Genomic DNA, 23,730 nt, shown 5'->3' on the forward strand with positions numbered 1-23,730 from the left:
ATAGTGATAGTTCCATCAGGAAGACTAGACCAGAAAATCAACTCCACAGAAAGACTCGAACTATACTGAGATAGGCTATAATAATAGAATCTGCCAAGTCTGATTGTGTTTTCCATCCCCTCCTTTTTATACCCCAGTGAATCAGGGAATTGTTTGCCTGAGCCATTTCTGAATATTATCTTGTTTCCCAGGTCTTAAGGAATGTTTCTGCCCTCTGTGCCTAGGCAATGGTTCTTACGTATTTCTGTTACTTTCTACACATAACAAAGATACCCCAGGAATGCAAATAGACACAATGCAGAAGATTTGACTAATGAAAGCTAACTGTTGGGATGTTTGTTATATGAGCAGGTAGATTGTCCCATAATATTCAGCAAAAGGTAACATAATTTTTAACACTACAGTATTGGTCAGGGTCATCAAGCTTTTTATATCTTGGAATTCATGTCTTTATGTACCAATTTTCATTTGTGCTGAAAGAGCCACGTAACTAATTTCTAAAGGTAGCCTATTAACTCCCCCGCCATGAGAAACGTGGGGTAGGGGCTAGACAGGCCTTTTCTGTGGCAGCCCCCACTTCATGGGACTCTCAACCCCAGAGGCATGAGCTATCCCTATCATGTGAATATTCTGTAAGCATGCCAGGTGGTATTGTTTTAGCAAACTGTTGGCCCACAGTGGTCCAGAGCAAGGGTGTTCATCATTTATATTTAATGTTTGGCTTTTATGATCATGCATGTTTATTTTGTCTATTGCTTTATGCCACCTAGGATCATGTCATAGGGTCAGGCGTCATGGCATAGGGCCAGGGTATGATTTGGGTCCCTTCTATTAAAAATGTCATCTTGTTGGACCCAGGAGCCGTGCCTTCTGTTACAGAGCCTGCGCTGTGAAACAGCATCCCTTTGGGGATTCAGATGGTCCTGATCCTGTTAGCCTTTTGCAAGGCACTAAAGACATGGCTATGCCTCCAAATGTTTGGGCCAGGAGCTTAATGCAAGCTCTGTTAACTGATGGTGTTTTTGTTGTAAGTTTGGAATCAATGGTTTGCAACCTTGAGCATTTATTATTTGGATTGTTCTAATTTTTCATTCTAACTTTGTACACTGCCCAGGGTAACTGCTGTCAGATGGGCAGTTATATAAATCATTGAAATAGATAAATAAAATAAATAAAATTCTCTAGGATTAGGGCAGACCATAGGCATTGTACAAAAATTAAATTTCCATGCCCTTGTTCCAGCATTTTGAGTGTGTTGTTTTCTATTGCAGCTCCCCAGATCCATCCTTTTAAAACTAGGGCAAGATTAAAAAATAGATTGGTATATACTATTGCAGGCTGCCATGAAAAGAAAAACAAACAAAACATCATATTAAAGTGCTGTTGCCTTTAGGCCTGTATAAATAATATAAATATATAAATATAAAGCCTCCTTAACTGTTGCCTTTTTTCCTTTAAAGGCAAATCTACCTTTTCAACTTTTATTTCTATTTCTAAAACAAACAGTGATTTCAACTATTACAGTGGAATCGGGGACAGAACCATTTGTTTTTAATTTTACATTATAATAATGGTTATTGCAATATTAGCAGAAATAATACATCTTAAATATTCCAGTATTTAAAATCTTTTTGTAAATGGCAGTTAATTAGAGCATGTTTAATTTGCAGCAGCTATAGAATCTTCCTAGAAAGCAAGCCAGGTAAGCTGAAATGAAGCCCAGTTTTTGATTAAAGGATCGGTCTGTTTAGTCCTAGCAAGATAGCTTTCTAAATCTAAAAAAAACTAGAGGCTTGCTTTGAAGTGGGATGTAAACTCAAGAGCATAACTACACTATAATTTGAATTTTCTTGTCCTAATTGGCATGTTTTATAGTACAGAACTTACTGAGAGGTAGAATATACTGTAGCTAAAGGAATTTACATCAACATTAAGGTGCCCAAAGGATTCTACTGTAGCCGTTTTGTCTATAATTTCAACCTTAATTGTCCACCTCTATTGTCTGGGTATTGTCTACATAGTGCTAAAGATACCACAGTACTTTGTAAATGTTGCACATACTCATATATTACTTTTTGTCTAATAGTTTTTTATGCTTTAAAGAGTTGGGTAACCTAAGGGGGGAAAATGGTACCCATGATCGTTTTGGAGAAATCAGTTGTTGCATCCAGAATAGAAATAATTCCTCAAGAACTGCTGGTATCCTGTAAGTTTAAGTTTCCATGTTTGTTTTACCATTATTTGGGCTTAGGTACTGAATAATATACTTATTTATGTATTTTATTTGACATCTAGGTCATGTTATAAAACTCAAGAGCTAGCTTTATTATTTCCATTCTGAAGAAAAATTGGAAAGTAAAAGCTAAAGCACAGTTTTGAAGCAGTTATATTACAAAAGTCTCTAAGAAAGAGACATTAAATATTTAGGTTAACAGCCTCATCACCCAATCCTTTTCCTCTGTAATTATCTCTATTGTATCATTCTTCACTAGTTAAATATTTTGCTAAATGTTTTATCAAAGCCAACATAATTTTGTTTATTGTGCATCTATTCATCTGACAGTAATTTCTGGTGGGTTTTTTCCACTCCATTCAGTAAATAAGGAATCATTTCTTTTCTCCAATAAATTTAGTAAGCTGGTCTTCCCATCTAATCCAAACATCTTCTGGAGCTGCAGTGGTTCGATTTTATATTTCAGTATCTATCTTGGCATCTTAAGCACTCAGGGAAAAAAAAGCCACAATTTAGCACCAAATCTGAAAAAGCCTAGCAATCCATTTTTGATTTAAATAATTGCTAAGGGTGATGGAAAGGGAAGCCAAATCTTCCTGCTGTGGGTAGTGCATGTATCATGAAGGATGGTAGCTTTAAAATGAACCTCTTTATCAAGAGTTAAGTGGCATGGAAATGATTCTGAAAAATTGGCTTTAAAGACAATAAGCTTGAAATCTTAAATATTTCATGCCCTATTAAATACATTTCTGCCCAGCTTTCTAAACAGTACAATTATACTAGTTGTCTTCGATTCTGGAGCATTTGCTTCAATGTAAGAAATAATTGTTCTGGCCAGATTAGATGCCTCTAAAATTTTGCACAATCCTTTCTTTTTAAATTAAATATTAAAAAACCATTCCCGATTGCATAAAATGGGTGAAAAGAGTGACTCAGAAGAGCTGTTATTTCTTCTTTCAGACTGCTCTTATTGCCTCTTTCAAAGAAAGAACATTGCTATAACTGAGCCCTTGAATCTGTTGGTTACTTTCTCACACAAACAGTTTGAGCTTGAAATAATGGGTTGCCTTTTCCCATTACCGAATCTTCATTTGTATACTGTAGGTCTGCCACACTCTTTTTTGACTAAAAGTCCATCAAGATGGTTGAGCTGTTAATATCTTATGCTGTACACTGGGATAAAGAAAGCATTGTATAATGTAGCTACCTAGAGAGACAGACAGACAGACAGATACACACAAATGTCGCCCATCTAAGTAATGATGATGGACTTCTCTAACTGAATGGTGAAATTTGTGGTTTTAAATTATATAGCGTATGTATAGAAAGTCAGTTTTCTAAATCTTCCTGCACGGTGAATCTCCCTCTTTTCATCTGCATGTTCTCAGCATGGTGACTCCACGTAGTCATTCTCCAGCCCTCGTCGGAAGCGAGCTGTCAGGGTGCGGCTGATCACGATGACTCTAGGTGCCATGCAATCCTCCCGTCGATGAAGGATGTTCCATATAAGAATGGCAGCAGCCAATGTGGCCAAGAGACAAGCCCCAATGTTCAGATAGCAAGACCAGGACAGGCTGGTGTAGGGTCCAATACGATAGAAAGTCACCAGGCCAATGACTAGAACAAAACCTGAAATAAAATCAAATTGGAATTTTTCATTAATAATCTTCCTGTGATATCTAAATCAAGGATGGACAAATCTTTTGCATGAAGGACAACACTGGTGATTGTTGCACGAGGGACAGGACTGGGACATACAGGCACAGCCCCATTTACAGACATTCTTTCCTTCAGCGATCCCTGACAGAGTTAACACAATAATTTGCTTCTTTCCTCCTGAGATACAGACCAGGATGATTATTTAATATTACTCCATTCTTAATGAAGTTACCTCCAGGCATTGTTCAATGGGGAGGCTTCAACTGCATCTTCTTTGCCCTCCCCCGGTGGCCCAGAACAGTTGAACAAACAACGGAATACAGTTGGATGCAAAGGAAAAAGTTGTGTTCAATTCCTTCAGAAATACTTGAAAAAAACAACAACCCTGGTGGCTGTCTCTGCCCACCATCTGCACCACCCTTATTCAAGTGCATGGCTTGGGAGAAAGAATGTATTTCCCATGGATACTACAGTGCTTTCTCGACTTAGCAAATCAGATGCATTCATTCTAGAAGCTGGCATGAATAGAGCATGCCCTTCATGTGGAGAGCTCTTTGTAGAATCAGGTTTAGCAAAAATCTGTGGCTGTAACTCCACTGGCATGTGGGTAGATTGCTACGAGGCAGGCTGCTGAGTTTGTATGTGGGCATGCATGTATTTAGTTTTTTATAAGATTTCTTAGCCACTCCAGGGATGTGCACTGTGTGTTGCCCACGATTTGAACCCCGTCAGCGTAACAGATTGTTTCTCACCAAAGGATTTGATTTATCAGAGTTAAATTACTGAGTCACACAGAAAGTTTCTCACACCAATCGCCCACCACCAGGATGTGTTTTTAGTTCAAGAGGCCAAAACTTAAGTGTCATATGCTTTCAAGGAAGAATTGCAGAAACTTGGATATTTCTGAATGGGAAAATACTTTCATATATTTTCCCTGGGAAATTCCTTTATCTAGAGATGGATTTCCTCCTGTGGAATGGCAGGAAAGAGCCTGATTTTAAAGTGCAGCAATGTTTTGCTTCTCTTCATCATGCATTCTCCCACTGGTCTTGAAGATCTTTATGAACATAAAGCATTATCCCACCACTGCTTCCTTCTTCGTGTGTATCCTAAATATCCGGTTATTCATGTTCCAGTGTTGAGGAAACCGAGGTGAGGAGATTTGTCTAGCCATGCAGGAAATCTGTCAAGGGGTCAGAAGTAGAACCCCAAACATCTGACCCCGCGTGTTGTGTGAAGAATCACATATCTGTCCTACTTTCCTTTCAGTCAGGTCAACAGCTTCTGACGTGTTTCTTGACAAGCCTCCTGCAACAAGTCCATCCCTCTTCTTCTCCCACTCCCTCTCCTCCACCCTTGCAGGTCTAGTTATTAACTTTTGGATGGAAGTAATTTGTAGGTCTAATTAGCCTGACAAGAACAATATACAAAGAAGCCAATGTGCCTTGCATAATAGGAAAAAAATCAGCTTCCCCTTCTCTCATAAACACTTCCTTAACCACCACCACAACAGAAGGGAATTCACATAGACAAAAGGGCCCCTTTGCAAAAGGAGACTAGAATAAACAAAGGGCAGTAAACAGACATAAAGATCTGCAGATACCATTTCCGTTAGGATTGTGGGCAAGGACAGGTCAGTCCTGAATAGGACTAACTGTCTCCACTTTTCTGCATCCCTCTTTGTGCATCTGTGGCATTGCTTGCAAATGTTCTGTGATAAAACCCATTCTTGGGTGCAAGACAGTACAGGATAAATCAAGCCACAGGTAATTTGGGTATAATTATTAGTCATACGCATAAGGATATGCTGTCTGGGCTGCGGTAATATACACACGACTGATTTCATAGCATGTTTAAATCTCACCTGCAGTGCAGTTGCTTTAGATTACATCGATGGATATTTCTGGAAGGGAAACTCTTCTAGTCAAAACTAAGAATACTTGTGAATTTTGATAAGCCTAAACCATACATGATGGCTGAAAGTGAAGAGGAACTGAGGAGCCTTAGGATGAAGGTGAAAGAAGAAAGTGCAAAAGCTGGCTTGCAGCTAAACCTCAAAAAACCAAGATTATGGCAACCAGCTTGATTGATAACTGGCAAATAGAGGGAGAAAATGTAGAAGCAGTGAAAGACTTTGTATTTCTAGGTGCGAAGATTACTGCAGATGCTGACTGCAGTCAGGAAATCAGAAGACGCTTAATCCTTGGGAGAAGAGCAATGACCAATCTCGATAAAATAGTCAAGAGCAGAGACATCACACTGACAACAAAGGTCCGCATAGTTAAAGCAATGGTGTTCCCCGTAGTAACATATGGCTGCGAGAGCTGGACCATAAGGAAGGCTGAGCGAAGGAAGATTGATGCTTTTGAACTGTGGTGTTGGAGGAAAATTCTGAGAGTGCCTTGGACTGCAAGAAGATCCAACCAGTCCATCCTCCAGGAAATAAAGCCAGACTGCTCACTTGGGGGAATGATATTAAAGGCAAAACTGAAATACTTTGGCCACATCATGAGAAGACAGGACACCCTGGAGAAGATGCTGATGCTCGGGAGAGTGGAGGGCAAAAGGAAGAGGGACCGACCAAGGGCAAGGTGGATGGATGATATTCTAGAGGTGACGGACTCATCCCTGGGGGAGCTGGGGGTGTTGACGACTGACAGGAAGCTCTGGCGTGGGCTGGTCCATGAAGTCACGAAGAGTCGGAAGCGACTAAACGAATAAACAACAAAACAACAACAAACCATACATGCCAGACTAGGTAAAGCCAGAATGTACCCAATGGCTTTTGGACTGATTCTTGCAACACAACTCTCTAAAGCAGTGTTTCTGAACCTTGACAAATTTAAGATGTGTGGACTTCAGTTCCCAGAATTCCCCACCCAGTACGGCTGGCTGGGGAATCCTGAGAGTTGAAGTCCACACGTCTTAAAGTTGTCAAGGTTCAGAAACACTGCTCTAAAGTATGAGGTTAAATGTGCTTTAAGCTGTCTTATTTTTGTGGTTGTGTGGCGGCTTCAACGAAATGTTGCACGGAGAATGTTTCTGTTCTGGGGTCTAGTACGGTCTCCAGTGACCCCCCAACCCAGCAGCTGCTCAGCATTCTGTGTCTGCTGACCAGGCTTTCTCCTTACGGCACTCTTTATGATTTAAGCCCACGTGCGTGCATGTGGGTGTTTGCTGCAACCTATGGCATTTCTGTGTTGCTGCTCTTCCAAATTTGCAAGGGCTGATTTCATTTGAACCACATAAAGATAGCCCAAGAAAAAAAATTCCCTGTCTGGATTTCAGTGCCTATTTTTGCACACACTCAAAAACAGATAACAGTTAATACTGAAGTGGAAACCCTCAAGCAGACTGAGTCTATTTGTCTATTTCCAGTCAGAAGCTGTGATTCCCTCTCTCTCTCCTTTGTTCACCTCTCTCCTCACTGCCAATTGTGTGGGCCCCTATATGCAGTTCTACCTAAGTGGAGACTCTTCAAGCTGTCCATCTTTTATTGAAGGATCCATTATTCATTCCACGAAGCTCCTAAGGCTTCCTTGTGCCACTCAGAATAAAACTACTTATGTTAGCAAGGCTGTTTCCCTTCACAGGACCTTTGGCTTGAACTCCAGCTCTGAACATTAGTGAATGAATAATGTGGAAGGGAATTTTCAGGGTGGGAGGCGCTCTCAGGGTTACGTGCTTTGCCAGAATTTTTAAAAGCAAAGTAAGTAGGCTGGGAGAAGAGCACTTGGGAAATAACGAACATAATTTACACAAGTGCCCTTACTATTAATTATTTCATAGAATGATTCTTCTCTAAATTTCAGTTACCTCTACTTTAATGAAGGCAAAAATTCCATGTCTTGTTCTACAACCTTAAATATACCCAGGCAAATCCATGCATGTAGGCTTTCTTGATTTAATTTGAATGGTACAATTTTGATTTTCGAAACTCAGAATTCGGAATTTTTCAAATATAATGCTCAATATGGCCAGTTAAGTCTTGTTCCTACTTCATGAAAGTTCTATCAGTTACTTTTTATACTTTTTGGGTACATTTTTTTCTCATCCTCTATTTAATGCCCCCATTACAATAAAAGTAACTGGATCGTATCCTTTAGACTTTATTTCCTGTACTTTTGAATGTGGGTTTATATTTAACTTTTTTCTATTATTTTTTCCAAGAAAATTATTGTCGTTGTTGTTTAAATTTATATGCTGCCTGACTCCCAGTGACTGGGAGTAATAGATGTAAGAAATGAAGCATTCACAGCACTGTGAAAACATACAGTATTTTCTGCGGTTGGCTCAAACATATGGAATTTGACCCTGCCTGTGGTCTTTCATGAAAGACATGAAAACCGTCCTCCTTCAATTACCAGTGTGTTTTTTTTTAGTGCAAAGCTTGAGAAAAGAACAGAATTGCTTTTAAATATCCTAACATCTAAAATTGCCAAACAATATCTTTGCAAAATATTCATGGTCTCCAAAGCCTGCATTCTTTTTTCAGTAAAAATGATGGGTTAGGGTTTATTTTTTAGTCTCCTCTAGAGGTACTGTTTATCTGGACTTGTTTTCTCATCCCTGACAAAACAAGCCAGCATTGGGAGTGGGTTGCTTTTCCGTTGAGGAAGGAAACAGATAATGGAGTTTAGGAAGAAATTTGGAAAGGACAGTGTCCGTGATTGGACAGGCAAAGTAGAAAGAGATGTGTTACTTTGTGAGCTTACACTTGAGATCAGAAGAATAAGCATCCTGTTTGAATGGTCATGGCAGAAAGCCATATTTGGTTCTAAAGTGCACATTCTAATCTTTGTTTCTGTAGTGCTGCCTCTACAGAATCGTACTTTTTTCAAATAATGAAATGATAACAGTGGCAGAACATAAATAAGCCTATGCCGCCAACAGGATTGAAGGCTGCTTGGCGCTGCTGCTGCTGCCTGTCATGATTCCTTTTCATCTTACTGTAAAAAAGATTAGTTCTACTCACTTCGAGCCCATCTTGGGCAATTTTACTATTGACCAGAAAGCTGAAGATTAGTTGTAACTATGCTAGCAGATCCTGCAATATAGAAAAGGTGGTGGTTGGAATGTTTAGAATTATGTAGGCCATATTAAGAACTGTTATGTGCAAATGGGTTCCCACCTGGTGGGGCATCCACCGTTTAAATATTTAATGGCAGCTCTGTCACCAATAGAAATAGGTCCTACAGTTTGAGCTCCAGTGGCAAATGGGAATATGAAGTCAAAATTAAAGACACAAATTGTGTCAAAAGCAATATTAAAACTACATATTTACTCTGAAGTAAGTCCCACTGAGTTCAATGATTTCTCTCAGGAAAATATGTATGGAATTAGGCTGCAAGAACTTCTTGGTGCATATGTTGAAATGTATTAGTCCCCCTTTGGGGGGAGATGGGCAGTGACAGAAATTTGAAAAATAAATAAATAAGCAAGCAAGCAAGCAAGCTGACATGGCAGGCAGCTTTAAAATTAGCCTTTAATATAACACCAATCACCTCAATGTAATATTATTCAGTCTGAATCATTTGCTAGATACTTTGTGCTTTTGCCGTAAACATGTGCCTTCTTCATAATGCCTTCTTAATGCCTTCATAATGCCTTCTTCATCATAATCATTGATAACCATGCAAGACTTTAAAAGAACATTCATCTTTTCTGAAGGAAGAACGAAGGCAAATTGAGTATAAAATAAAACTCAGAAATTCCTTCAACTCTAGAATGGATTAAGTGTAATAGACCATATACCAGTGTCACACTTGCCAGTTCAGTTGTCATCAGTGTCTCTCTTTTTACAGATCTTCATACTTAGGGATGCTGTTTTTCTTTTGGAAAGTGCCTGATCCTTTTGATTTGTGGGAGATCACCACAAGTAACATAAAGTGGTTCTCTACCCAGCACATCATTAAAGTATAGAATTTGTTACCCCAGCTTGTAATAATAACCTAACTTGGAGAGCTTTAAAAGAAGCAAATTTCTGGATCATAAAATAATCATTTGCTAGTAGGCGTGATGGTTATTTGTTGCCTTTGGTATCTAAGATAATGTATCCCATCCTACAACTTCCTGTGGGGTATAAATAGAAGGATGCTCTAATGCTCAGAGCCCGATCATTGGATTCTCATAGTTTAGCCACTGTGATAACAGGATGCTAGGTTAGTTCAGACTTGAATCATATTTATGATTTCTCCTCTTGTTCAACTTTTTGATGGTAGCCATTTGCACAACAAAATCGGGTTTGTTCACTGCACCCCATGCAGTTATTAATGCCTAATCTTGCCCTTGGTTTCCTTTCTTTAATCAAATAGGTGGGATTTGATTCTTGTACAATATTTAACTCCCACGTGATCTGTAGTTATAGAAAGTACCTATATATAAAGTATTATAACTATCTGGAATGTTTCTTCAGAACTCTAAAGGAAATCTGGAAAATTGGTTAAGGCATGGTTTGCTTGCTTCCTTGCTTGCTTGCTTGCTTGCTTGCTTGCTTGCTTGGGGTTATCTGAAATTCTGTTTCTGAAGGTTCCGAATGGCTGACAGTTAAAAACATAAAATTGAACCGTCGTAAATCAGTAGCATAACCAATAACAGCAGGAAGGCCCTCATGTATCATCTTTCTGGCAGCAGAATCTTGAGGCATCCCCAAATGCTTTTCTCAAAAGCCACTTTTTCATGGCTTTTTGAAAATATAATAGGAGGAGGTGGTCCAAATAGCAAAGGACACACTGTTCTAGGAATGCAGAGCCATCACTGAGAAAGCTGGAGTGCAGAATCCTTGTAGATGGCATTCCCTCAGATGTGGGACCCTCATCGAGCCCTCTTGGGATTGAGAAGATCTGGGTTCCAACTCCACTCAGTGGTACAGTTCAGGGGGTGATTTCTGGCCATTGCATGCCTCTCTTTCCAAGCCACTTTACAGAGCAACTGTTATGAAGATCAAAGAAGAGGGGACACACCCCTCCCCTTCATTTGTGAAGGAAACAGTGTGATATAAATGTAAAAATATGGGGGGGGGGAATATTAACATCTATTTTTCCTATTTTGTTGCACTTATATTAGGAAATACCCTGTCTTATTGTTGATATTGTACTCTATATAGTTGATTTACCTGTACTATACCTACACCTGTAGCACATGTAGGTTTTAGCAAACATTAAATAAAAATGACTTGTACTTTGGACATCAAAGTTCTTGTAGGAAAAAAATCCTCGATTTAGACTCGATTGAACTTTTGGCCAAAGAAATAGGAAGTCTTCATTCAGTGTGTTGTATATTCTTTCTCCTCCATTCATTTGCCTTGAGTTCGGTTTATTTGTGTTTTTAAAGCTGCTGCTGAGCTTTTTTGTATGTATACATGAAGAAAAGCAGTTAAATTATTTTTAAGTACTGCACAATCCCCAACGTGGTGATGCTTGCATACTCTATTTACTTCCCTTTAATTTCCTTCAAATGCACATTTTTCTGGAGAGGGACCGGCCAAGTTTCTTGGTGATGTACAGCAGGTGAGACAACTGGAATTGCAAACTCTTAGTTTCTCCTTTAAAGTTGCTGAACAATTTTTTCTTCCCTGAGCTCAACCAGGAAGAGGAAAAGCTTGGCTGGGCTGTGAGATTGCTTCCAAGGGCCTTTCACTTATTAGCAGATGCAATAATCCAGTTAGCTGAAAGGGAGAAGCAGCTCTTCAGATTTCAATAAGTGTATCTCTCTGAGCAGAAAAATCTGAATTTTAGCTCAAAGCTCCCTGTGCACAAAACTGCTTCCAGTTTCACCGCCCTCCTTTTCCAAAGCAAACAGCTCTTTCCTGTAAGGTGTGAGGCTGTCCAGTTCTGGAACCGCGTGAATCCCAGGGGAGCTGCCAGAGCAAGAGCACTTCCTTTCCTCTTTCCTTCCTCTCAGCTTCCTAAAGTTGTATTTTGTTAGTTTTTTTCCAGAAGGATGCCCCTCTCTCAAGGACAGACACAGGTGGCTGAAGTAAAAATGAGGCAGGGCTGGGAGCCATCATGTCAGAGTGATGGGGTAGGCTGACCCATGTGGGTTGGTTTGCCAAGGTCAGGTTCTGTTTGGGGTATTTGAGGTACGATGACTGAAAGGCTCTGCTTTCTTGGTAATGCTTCTTCTCTTTTGACATGCAACCCGTTGTAAGGGCTGCAGACAGTGAAGCTAGAATGAAAATAAGGCTCTGGGCCAGATTAATATGCGTACTTCGTACCACTGGCCCTTCCCTGATCTGAGAGGCTAGCTGTTAGGACAACACCAGTATTTTTGTTGTTGTTAATTTTGGATTTTTTTTTTTTAAAAGAGCAAAGTGTTCAGAGTCATGTGCACTTGAATACTTCTGGAGATGAGAGAATATAAAGTATGTTTGTGTCTGCATCTGGGGGTTTGGAAATGTGGCTCTAACCAAAATGAAGTTGGCCACAAATAGGTACGTAGTCTTGATTTCTACCAGGGTTTTGTGTGTGACTTTTCTCAGTCAGTGATTAAGATCCACAGGAGTTTGCAGTATTTTGATTCATCTCCCAAAGGTTGCTTCGGAGGGGGCAGGGGTACAAACAGAACACCTATTTGCAATCTTTAAAGAAGCCCCATCATTTTCTGGAATCGCGCAGCAGCTGTGATTCTGGAAAACAAAGCCGCCTTACCGAGTTGTAGACAGGGGCTGTAACCCTCCTGCTCTGAAGCCCTGCTGCCCTACCAGTTAGGTCAAAATCTGTTGCTTAGTGCAAACCTGGCCTTTGCTTTTCACCCATGTAAGATGCCACATTAGCTAATGCTTCAAGAGGTTCAAGCCAGCCCATGTTTGTGTTGATAACAAACCTTCAAGACACCCTTTAATTTATAAAATGTATTTTAAGAAAGATCCCAGTTCTGCCTTTGGCTGCATGGAGTTGCAGGTTTAGGGTGTTTCAGAGTTTGAGGTTGTTGTGGAATTTGCTATAAGCCTAACATGGAAGGTAAGGATTTATATTTATCTGTATATTCTATTTAAAGGCTTCCCGACTCCAAAGCAGCTCTGAGCAGTTTACAATTTAAAAGAATAAGAAACAATGATAGACAGAAGAAACCATGTATGTCCAGACAAAACAAACTCCATATGCTACAAAAAATATGCCCAGTAAGGACTCTACAGCCATCCTACTCCAAGGCCTGGGAGAACAGCTGGATTTTTAAAGACTTCTGGAATACCATCAGGGTGGGAGCCACATGGATCTGGGCTAAGCAACGCTGAGCAATAGTATGGTTTGATTTGATTTGATTTTGGCATAGCATGCGATATGAGCCAGGCCATTTTGGCCTGTTCAATAAACCAAGATTAAAACAAGCCATGGCTCAGTAGAATGTGTGAATTCATGGGTGTTATAGTAAAGTGTGATGATTTTGGGGTCATAGCAAAAGCTTTCAAATTCCTTACACCTATGTTAGGGGAAAAGCACAAATCCAAGGCTCAATTAATAGAAGTCTGGTCCCATTATGCTAAACTAGTGTTTAATCATGTGACAACCAAATTGGGTTTTCATATTTTAAGGATGGTGAGTTGGCTGGTGCCTTGGCGTAACATTTAGAATAAGCTGAAAAAGATGCCACAATAAAACTCCTGAACCTTTATCAGAAGTTTATCAGATGACTAATACTGGTTCTCAGAGCTAACTATCAAAATAGACTCTTCTTTTGAAACAGAAAGTTCCTTGACAAAGTCAACAATAATGGTAAAAAACTAATCCAGGCAAAATATTATGGCCTTTATAAATCCTGCCAGACAACCTGGCCTATTTATCATGGGTTGTATCTGGCCTGTGAAGGCTTTAACACTGAAATGACTGTCTTTCAGATAGCATGGCACAATGTGAGGCTATATGACCCCTAGGGGACAACCTTATGACTCAGATATGGCCAGGGTTTTTTTTTTTATCCCTTAGATCGAGAGTGAATATTTTCATTCTAGATATTAAAACAAAAAGCTTATTTAAAAAGCCACAGGCTCCGACTAACATGCAGAATATATTAGTTTATCTTCTTTGTTCTGTCAAGTAAACATTTCTCAGATGTGGCTATTGAACAGACAAGCAAACATTCCAGCATCAGCCCCATCAGACTTGAGGGACGGACTGCCAAAAGAGCTGAGTTTGAAGGTGTGCATACTGCATATACTTCCTTTGCTTGGATCTGGTATCTTTTACACCAGCACAGTCAGCCCAATTGGAAACATTTATTTTCTCTGTTGGTTCACGTTCAACTCATAAGGCTTTCAGTGTATACAGGACATTGCAAAAATGCTTTGAACAAACTCCTTTGAAACTTGGTTATACTTTTAGCAATGCTTTTCTTTCCAGTCTGCTATTGTTTGTTATAACTAATAAAAATAAATAGATTATTGTTGGTGGGAAGACTTACGGATGGTGGAGGTTGGTACCTCCAGTGGCAATTTATGCCTGCCCCTGTCTCCTTTGCCTTCCCTTCCCATCTCTCCTATCTGCTCCCCTCTGCTTTTCACACCTCAAGCTCAATTGTACTGCTCACGACGGTCGGTCTTCACAGCATTGCATGAAAAATCCTAACTTCAGTTTCTCCCTCTCCCCTTTCCACTCCCAGTGCTGAGGATTTCAAGGTTCAGCTTGCATAACAGGTAACAGCAGGCATTTCCTTCTCCTGTGTCGGGAAATCCTGGCGCCCTTCTGTCTCTCTCTGACTGTGTTTAAAACAGACTGTAGCATAGGAAAAAAAAATCCCTATCTAAAATTAGCAGCCTTGATAGACGAAAGGCACACGGCCGCCCTCTGGTACTGTTTGTCAATGAAACAACAAATCTAAACAGGGCCAGAATGCATTTCCTCCTTAGGAAAAACAGAGGAGCATAGCTTGGACAGCAGGCGGGCTGTGGGAAGAGAACTCCAGGCTGCTTTTGATGAGAATGAGTGGGGAAATGGATGAAGCTTTTCCAGTAATAATGTATTAGGAATGGTAGGTGGCTTGCAAAGCATGGAGGGGCATCTTTTGAACATAGCTTAGATCTCAGGACCCCTTGAGGTTTAAGTAGAGTTTGGATCTGTCTGGTTCGAGGGTTGAGGGGCACTTGCTGTTCCATGATACCATCAGCAGTTTGGCTTATGGTGCCAGTTGGCCCTCACCTATCTCTTTTGCTTCCACTGCATAAAATATATTGTTCCATTTAATTTATTTTAATTTATTATTTATTTTATAAAACTTTATCACCGCCCATCTCCCTCCCAAGGAGGGACTCTGGCCAGTTTACAATAAAAACGAAGTTAAAATCAAATTTACTGATCGATTGGGTATGGTCTCAGAACTACCATTTTGACTGCAGTCTCTTGATAGAATCCGTATCCTCAACCGCTAGTCATTTCCCAGTGGCAGTTCACAGCGCTGGCTGTGACTTTTTAAAGCCTTCAGCAATTCAGGATTGGAATAGCTTTAAGGATTGGAGTTTTTTTTCCCCCTGCAAAGTCACTTACAATTACCAATTGGCAGCAATTCTAAGGACATGTTTGCTTTTCTAACTAGTGCAAGCACTGATGGTTTTTTTTTTGCAAAACTGCTAGTATAAGACATCCATTTCAAAAATGGAAGAGTTGGTCACGCCTGAGTTCTCACATTGTCACATCCTATTAAGGTGACTGTGGTCTGTTAAATAAACCATAATGAGTGATTTCCGTGTTGTAAACCATAATTTTATGTCATACTAAAACCAAATAAATAAATACAGATGGCACAAAAAAAAAACTTTAACTTGTGTGACCTTTCCAACTATACCTGGTTCTTTTTATACATACATGCCATCTGGACTGGCTCACTTATATATTTACTTGAGATTATCAGCAATATATCTTGTAGAGCTGTTTGTGATTCTCATTTTGTCAAGAAATGAAAAAGGCCAGTGAGTGGTAATTGTACTTGGAGTGGAGTTTGCATAATATACTAAACCAGGAATTAGGGGCATCTGTGGTGGTTTACAGAACAAAAATTAAAATTTCCACAACATAAAATAACAGTGTAACAATAAACATGCATTGTAACAATATAACTATAAAATATCCACAGAATATGCTATGGCACCGAAATATTCATAATAACTAAAATCAATAGCATCCACAAAAATCCTCTCATATAATAATTAATAATTATCATTATCCAGTAGAGTCGCTCTTTGGGTGAGATGGGCAGTGACAAAGTTAGAAATATAAATGAAATGAATAGAATAAAATAAAATATAATTCTCACAGAACAATCTGACAATTTCATACAAGATGACACTCCACCATCTAAAGCCTTCTGGAAAAACTCAGCCTTTATGGCTTTCCAGAAGGCCATCCCTATGGAAGCTAACCTAATAACCATAGTTTGTTAATCATGTTGTTCAAACACAACCTAAATAATGTTAGGCAGAGAGAGGAAACCAAATCCAAAGTCTTAATCATATAGTTAAGAGTTTTCTACCTAACAAACATGGCAAAGAATTGGGGCCCAATGATCAAATACATATTAAAATGTCAGCTGACTTATGTCTTCCTCATTGTAAGTGGAATAATCTCTTTTCCCAAGCTATCATCCTCACATTTAGCTTTCTGAAGAGGAGTGGGAATATATGTGTATGTGTCTGTAATATGTAATGCTGGCCACATGTTTCTTGCATTCATCCTTGGATAGCAACTGGTTTCTATTTAGGTTAGTTACAGACACATTGAGAGCAGCAGATTAGTAATGGGAAGGGTCCGGGAAGAGAAAGAGCTCATCAACAGCTTTTTGAGGCAGACAGAGTGTCTCTAGCAAGGCATAGAGAACTTAAGGAAATAGCTTGGGTTACTTCCCAAGAACATAGTTTGGGTTTCTTCCCAAGCTGAAGTCAAAATCCATCCACAACATTTTTGCTCTTTGAGGAAGAACAGCAAATGGTGCCTCTCTCTTTAAAGTCTGGGAACAGCATTCTATATCAACAACAGTCAAGTTACACAAGGCAGAAAATCCTACAATCCCCACACCACACACAGAGTGCATAATTGGTGCTCACAGCAACCTAGAAACAGATTAATTTCCCTTGAAAAAGAAAAAAAAATCCTTGGCCACCCATTCTTTAGGGTAACTCCACCATCCCACTAAAGTTCCCCCCTTCCTCTACTTTTCTTTTTGGGTGGAGAAGAAATGGGCCCATTCTTTTTGTGTCCACAGTGGATGTAGTTATGGAAGATATTCATGCCAATTTGTGCCATGCTTCCATCTAATGTGAAAGTTTTGAAAGGGACTCCTTGGTTTCTCCCAGGTGAGGTAATTTTCAGCTTTTGCAACAGAATGTACTCACTGGCAAGCTGGAACACAGCAGCAATGGCTTCTTCCCACCATTGGGTATCCTGGGAAATAATGGGCAGCTCTACCAGGCCCAACATGAAGAGAAGCTGACCAGCTGTCAAGGCGACGGTGGCAATCATGTTACAGGCACGCATCATATCAAATTGCACTGTAGGGAAACAATTGCAAGAGGAACCTGTTACTTAGCATGAATGGGATTTCTCCATTTTTTAACTTAAAATGAACCGTTATACCAAAGGGTGCTCTGAAAATCAAGACGTGGACCTATGTAGGATGAAAAGTGCCTATTTTATAACAATTAGAGGTCTTTTCTGGTGTTTTGGGAAGGCACAGCATAGAGATCAACTTGCTTGGTCCATAGATATATTAGGTTGAGGGGGCATTTGAAGCAATGAGTGCTGTGACTTGGCACTGCCCTCTGAAGGATGTGGTTTCAATGCCTGGTATCTTTTGGTAAGAGTATGAAAAAAAGGAAATGCTTGAAGCTCTGGAAGGGTTCTGTTAATCTATGCTGACAACTGGGTTGGTAACCAACGGCCTAACTCGGTGAAAATTATTTGCCTGGGTTCTTCCATTCTCTATAATTTGTTAAAGTCAAGTCTTAAGTACAGTAGAAAATCTTTATTGTAATTAAGAAGTCTTTAGGCCAATGCTATGGTTGCTTTTCATTTTTCTTTTGTCATTTGGTGCTCTTCTAACAGATCTTTGCACATTTCCTACCTGAATTTGCATTATTATGCCAGAGTTGTAGGCTTGGGAATGGGCTCTTCTGGGTGGGTATACAGCTTTTTACAATTTGGGAAGGTGAAGGTAGGTTAGAATTTTTGGAAGGCCACTGTGACCATCATACAAGACACTCAGTGGATAAGATTGCTTGCATTTGATCTCAGTTACCAAAAAAAGGGGGTGGGAAGTATTACAGTCTGCAGCACAGGAGAACCCAGCCATCGTGCAGCAGTAAAAAACATGGGCCTCTTGTCATCATCCACACTGGCAGGAGCACACCATAGGCAGTACAGTACCAACCTAAAATAAAACAATTGATGCAATATTACAATCAGTTTTAACATTATAATATAAAATAAGGAACCTCTAAACTAAACGGCCCATGACCATATCATTATTTTAACCACTATACACCAAAAACGATGAGCATTTATTTATTTACTTACTTACTTACTTACTTACTTTATGAACCATGAGAAAGAAGTACTTTAATAATTTTTTAAACTTCAAGAGCTCTGACTCTGAGCATAATCCCGGTGGGAGTCGATTCCAGAGAATCAGAGCCAAGGAAGAAAAGTTGTGATGTTAATTGTGATGTGACTGCTTTAGGATGTGATAGAACCAATTGGCACTGACCTAATCATCGGGTCAAATTCACAGGGACTTGAGCTACCCGCAGGTCTTCCAAATAACCGGGTGTGCCCATATGCAGGCCACTGTGTGCCAACACCATCAGTTTGTACTGGTATCCTTCTCAGATTCCCAACAAATGTAATGATTGACAGTAAAAAGAGTGGGGGCGAAATAAGGAAGGTCCAGAATAGTAAAAACAGTAGCATTTGGGATGTGAATCTGTTCTTGGGTAACCTGGCCAACAGGCTACTGAAAAATTCCAAATATGCTATAACCAAGGTTTTTCTCTCTCCCTGTGTGTTGTAGAGTGGTATAGGAATGGATGTGCTGGATTACATGGGTAGATCATTCATTTAAACTTGAAGCTCATTGGTTGACCTCAGTCTTTAAAGATTAATGTAAAGATGAAAATGGAGGGGTGAAGTCAGCAGTGGCAAGAGCTATACATCTATGTCAGTGTTTCTCAACCTTGGCAACTTTAAGCTGGGTGGACTTCAATTCCCAGAATTCCCCAGCCAGCTGAGGGAATTGAAGTCCACACAGCTTAAAGTTGCCAAGGTTGAGAAGTGCTGATCTATGTTATCCTGATCTCCTTCTAGGAAGGTCAGGATTAAAACGTGAAAGCTGGGATGTAAATGAGGTGAGATATAGTTGATTCTCCATCCTCCCCTCAAGTCTGGTTTTGTATTTACACTGTGCAATAATAAATTCTTTGAAATAGGACAGTTTTCTTCAGTACTGTTATATGTGTCTGTCAACATTTGGAAAGTTTTCCTCCTCATCTATATCTCTGCTACATAATCTTCTAAAATCCAAAAGTAGCCCATTTATGGTTTCCTTTTGTCTTTGCCATAACTTTTATAATATTCATGAAACACAAACAGAGCATTCTTGTTACCAAACTACATACTACTGTGGCGGTATTTCCAGTAATCATCAGCTACTCAGTACTGTTTAATGTGGTGGCAAAACATTTCAGGAGAGTATGTTCCTGGCTCTTTTAAATAATGTATTTTTGCTTGTAAAATCTTAAATTTGGTGGGCTTCCCTATATGAAATAATAAGTTACTGAAGGGAAGTCAAAGAATCCTACCTCATCTTTGTTTCATATGTTGGGAAAAGGCTTCCTTTAAGGTCCATGTTAATCGTTCCCCCGTCTTTTTGGAATACCAGATGTATGTAGGTATGTATGCAGGCTATCAGGCTGCTGACAAAACAGCTAATTAAAATATATTCTACTCTGCCTCCCACATACTCACCTCTGATAGTCAAACTGTCCTATCTTGTCTTACTTTATATATTTGGGTTTTTCTCCTGTCCTCTAAACCTGTCATTGCTTCTGATCAAACTCATTTTGTATGTAGTTCTTTGGATGTACTCCCTCATTTGGGCGTGTAGCTGCACAAAGCTGGGTCTATAGCACCTTTTGAATTCTGGCCAGGGACTCTGTGTCCTTTGCCCTCTCTGCCAAAATGGCCAGTAATTCCAAAACAGCAGCTACTGGGGTTACATTCTCCCTGTATAGACTACTTTATCTCTTTCTGCTTCATTTTCTACCGTGTTTAAGGAGCTTTTTTCATTCACCTCCCCTAGTTTGGTGCCTTCCACACACGTTAGCTTGCATCTCTCTCACCACTGACCATAGTTGCTGGGAAATTATGAGAACAGTAGTTCAGCACCATGGCACCAGTTGGTAGCTGCCATGCTCTTGAGAATTCAGGTTTATGATCCCTGCCTAATTTGACTGAGGAATGCTGCAAAGTTTGGGCTTGTAATGCTTTGGGAACAGGAGAATTGTCTGCTTTTGTCCACATGTGCATTAGTCATTAGATATCTTTCCAAGTGGATGTCTGATCTTCTTGAATGCTGGTCTGAGCTTTCTCCATATTAGTCTCCAAATTCCTCCCTCCTCTGCCCACTCCCAAAGCAGAAAGAGTCTTTAATTTTTTTTGCACCATTGTGCCTTCAATAGCCCCCTTCCCTTGTTTTACGTGTTTTATTATCTAAAGTTAGGGTCTGTTCTCAAACGATTCTGTTCTATCTTACTTGATTACAGAATATGTTTATATGAATCTATGCTGCAGACTACTCTGAGTATCTTTGAGCCACATAGCAGGAAAATAAATATTTTGAACAAGTTGTCACTGATTGAGTTCATACATCATGCTGAGTTATAATGTGATTTGCTTGGTTTTTGTTTAGCATGATTTAGCCTAGTACTGTGACATGCATGAATTCTGATTTTAAAAACATTGCATAGTGTTATATGTGAGCCTAATTCTATAGATATAGACAAATTGAAAGAAAGACTCAGTCGTTGGCCAGACCTTCTGCAATCGGTATAAGTAAGATGCCTGTATATGCTAGATGATTCTTTTAATGAAAAAAATTATGTGATGTCCAGAGCAGATTAGGAAGTGGTTTCAAAGGACCTGAAAGAGGGCACACATCTCTATGCCCATATGTGTAACTAATAAAAGCAAACCCCAAAGCAGCATGGGACTATTTTTTTCATTTTCAGCTGTTGCCTTTGAAACTATATCTTGAGTAAAAATGACTAGTTTGCTTAGGATCCATTATAGTAGTTTTCACTACTTCACCTTTTTTTTAAACAGAAGTGTAGATCCCAGTTGTACTTCAGCATTTTGCTCTTTCTTATCTAAAATATATGAGAAAAACCGAAGAACACTGAGATACTGAGTGCATTCCCTGTTGCCATGAGCAGATACCCCAGCTCTTTTTGACTGCCCGCTACGGGTACGAGAATTTTAATAGAGAACCATGCTTAGCGGAGGTGAAGGCTACTATAATATCAGAAGATTGGAAGTCATGCCTGTTGCTCTCTAGAAAACAAAAATCTAAATAGAACTCAAAGGGTTACCTTGAGGAATTGCTATTTAACCAGCAGGTATTCTCAGCAAGCACAGTTCATTTTCAGCAAGTACAGTATCATCTAGTAGCCAAGGCAGACCAGTGAGGAATATTTTGCTTTCTAAAAGGCACAGTTGTACTTTTGGGAGTCATGCCCATGGCTTGAGAAGCATGAAAATGCAATCTCAGAAGGACAATACTTGTGTTTATTTTGAAAAGGAGACACTTGTAAGGCAAGCTTCCAGGCATTGTTCCAGAGTTTGGACATCTCCTTTCTGAAAGCCACACGTGCATTTCTGTTTCATCGTTTTGATCTGTAACATTTCACAAGGCATGGACTTTAGAGGCTAATTTAAGAACAGTAAATTCAAAGTTACCTGAATAGTGGCATAATGAATGAGGGGGTCATCTCCCATAACAATTAATTGTTTTGAAGCAAAGTAATTGGTACTTCTTCAAATATAATGTATCAGCCTTCCTAGTATATCATTGGGTATAAAGGGTTGTGATGCTGGACTTCTCTCATTGAAGGCAGTAATTAGGGTTTGACAATGGTGGGCACAGGACCAAGATGATACTGATGCTGCAGGATAGAAATAGGTGTCATAGTGGTCATTGGTAGCCTGCAGGCATTTAAGTGGGTGTCTACTGGGCATCTTATGACCAGCCATGTCTCCCATGGCAGCTGTTTTGCAAAAAGTCAGGTCTTCTCTGTGACACCCATTTGTACAATTACATATCCATAAATTCCACAGTGCCCACTGGCATCCCAAAGTTGCTGTTCCTTGCTGTAGGGAATCCAGTTAGGTTAATTATGTGGTTCCCTAGTGAGGCTTGTTTATAGGATGCCAGATTGTTTATAGGATGCCAGAGCCTTCTCTTTTATTCATGCCACAGATGATAATGAGCAAAGCCTCAATTTAGGTCTTCCTATTATACAAGAAGAACTGCAAGCATGGGATTTCTCTGTGCTTGTGTAGGAAGAGCCAATGTGGTAGCCACCTTCATTCCTGTCTGAGGTTTTCTATATTCCCCATGTTGCCAGTGCATGTTATTGGATGATCTTCATAGCACTGAGAAATATAGGTGTGGCATAATCCAAATTTTGGAAGGAAAGACACTTACAGGATAGGTGGAGGCAAAGTAACCAATCTACTACCCCATTATTAGGTCACGAAACAGAGGTCTCCAAGATGTTTCCAGCTTTCAGCTAGATCACAAGTCTTTTTTTTCCTCCAACTCTGCTTCTTAGAACCGAGAAGCCACCAGCATCCCCAGTCTCCCAAACATTACCTTACATTAAGGAAGCCATAGGCAAGGAATCTTTTTTTACCTAACAAGGGAATAGTTGGCCAGAACAATAAACATTGGGCTTGGATTAAACTTATTTGCTACAGAGAACCCGTAATTTAATTTCTCTCCAAATCAAGACACACAACTTGGTTTCCTCATGTTTTTCCATTTCTGAATCTGGAAAACAATGAAGCAGCTCAAAGGTGGGAAAAATGTAATTCCAATCCAGACGTCATTCTCGTACAGCAAACATACTGTTACTTACTGATGTTCAGACAACTCAGGTTTATGCATATTTACCTTGCTTCAGTGAGTTGAATGGCGCTTACTCCCACGAAAAGACGCAAGGATTTGACACCCTTGTTCATTTATGTTATATCTGGCTTGACCAAAGTTCCCAAACCAGCTTGGATTTTCATTTCCTCTTTCATTACCTAAAGCAGACCAAGCCAGGTTCAGCTAATTTGATCATGGTACTTATGAATCCAGGCTTTATTTAGTTATTTTAAATGACATCTCCAGGGATACTGGTCCTGTGTAACTGCAGGATAGTGAGATCAGACAATATATGGACTAATTAAATAACCATGATCTCATTTAAAAATCTAATAATAATGTGTTTAAGCATACATCTGTACCCTCTCCCCCTTTTTGTAACTGGACGTATTCCACCACTGATTTTTCAAGTGTCAAGTATGTGCAAAAAGATGACTTTTGAGAAAAACCATGCATCCATATCCTATTTTCAGGTGCCATGCATTATTTGAGTGACATTTATTAAGAGAAGCCAATATAATCTGATTATCAATAGGCTCATCTGAAGGGGGCATTCCAGTGTTTGGGTTTCCCCAGCAGTTAAAACTTCTGTGGTATAAATTGGGATGAGTTGGATTTTTATGCCCTTTTATACCTGTGAGCCACTGCGCCTGGCAAACTTCCAGTGTCTCGAGAGGAGAAATTAAGTGGTTGCTGATTTGGGATTAGGAGAG

The 23,730-nt window shown here is 39.7% G+C and overlaps 2 protein-coding genes across 2 annotated transcripts in view; one reads left to right on the plus strand and one right to left on the minus strand.

Moving 5' to 3' along the window:
• The window catches only part of IFT140 (intraflagellar transport 140), a 72,169-nt gene that overhangs the window by 27,753 nt on the left and 20,686 nt on the right, over positions 1-23,730 (plus strand). The window lies entirely within an intron of this gene.
• Positions 1,532-23,730, minus strand: part of TMEM204 (transmembrane protein 204) — a 30,178-nt gene continuing 7,979 nt past the window's right edge. Inside the window, exons 2-3 of the mRNA XM_063314733.1 lie at positions 17,211-17,366; positions 1,532-3,862 (exon numbers count right to left, since the gene is read on the minus strand). Coding sequence (XP_063170803.1) covers positions 3,618-3,862; positions 17,211-17,366 — 401 coding nt within the window. The 3' untranslated portion in view covers positions 1,532-3,617. The remainder of the gene's footprint in view (positions 3,863-17,210; positions 17,367-23,730) is intronic.

The sequence above is a fragment of the Candoia aspera genome, chromosome 14 (assembly GCF_035149785.1).
Source record: "Candoia aspera isolate rCanAsp1 chromosome 14, rCanAsp1.hap2, whole genome shotgun sequence".
Lineage (NCBI taxonomy): Eukaryota > Metazoa > Chordata > Lepidosauria > Squamata > Boidae > Candoia > Candoia aspera.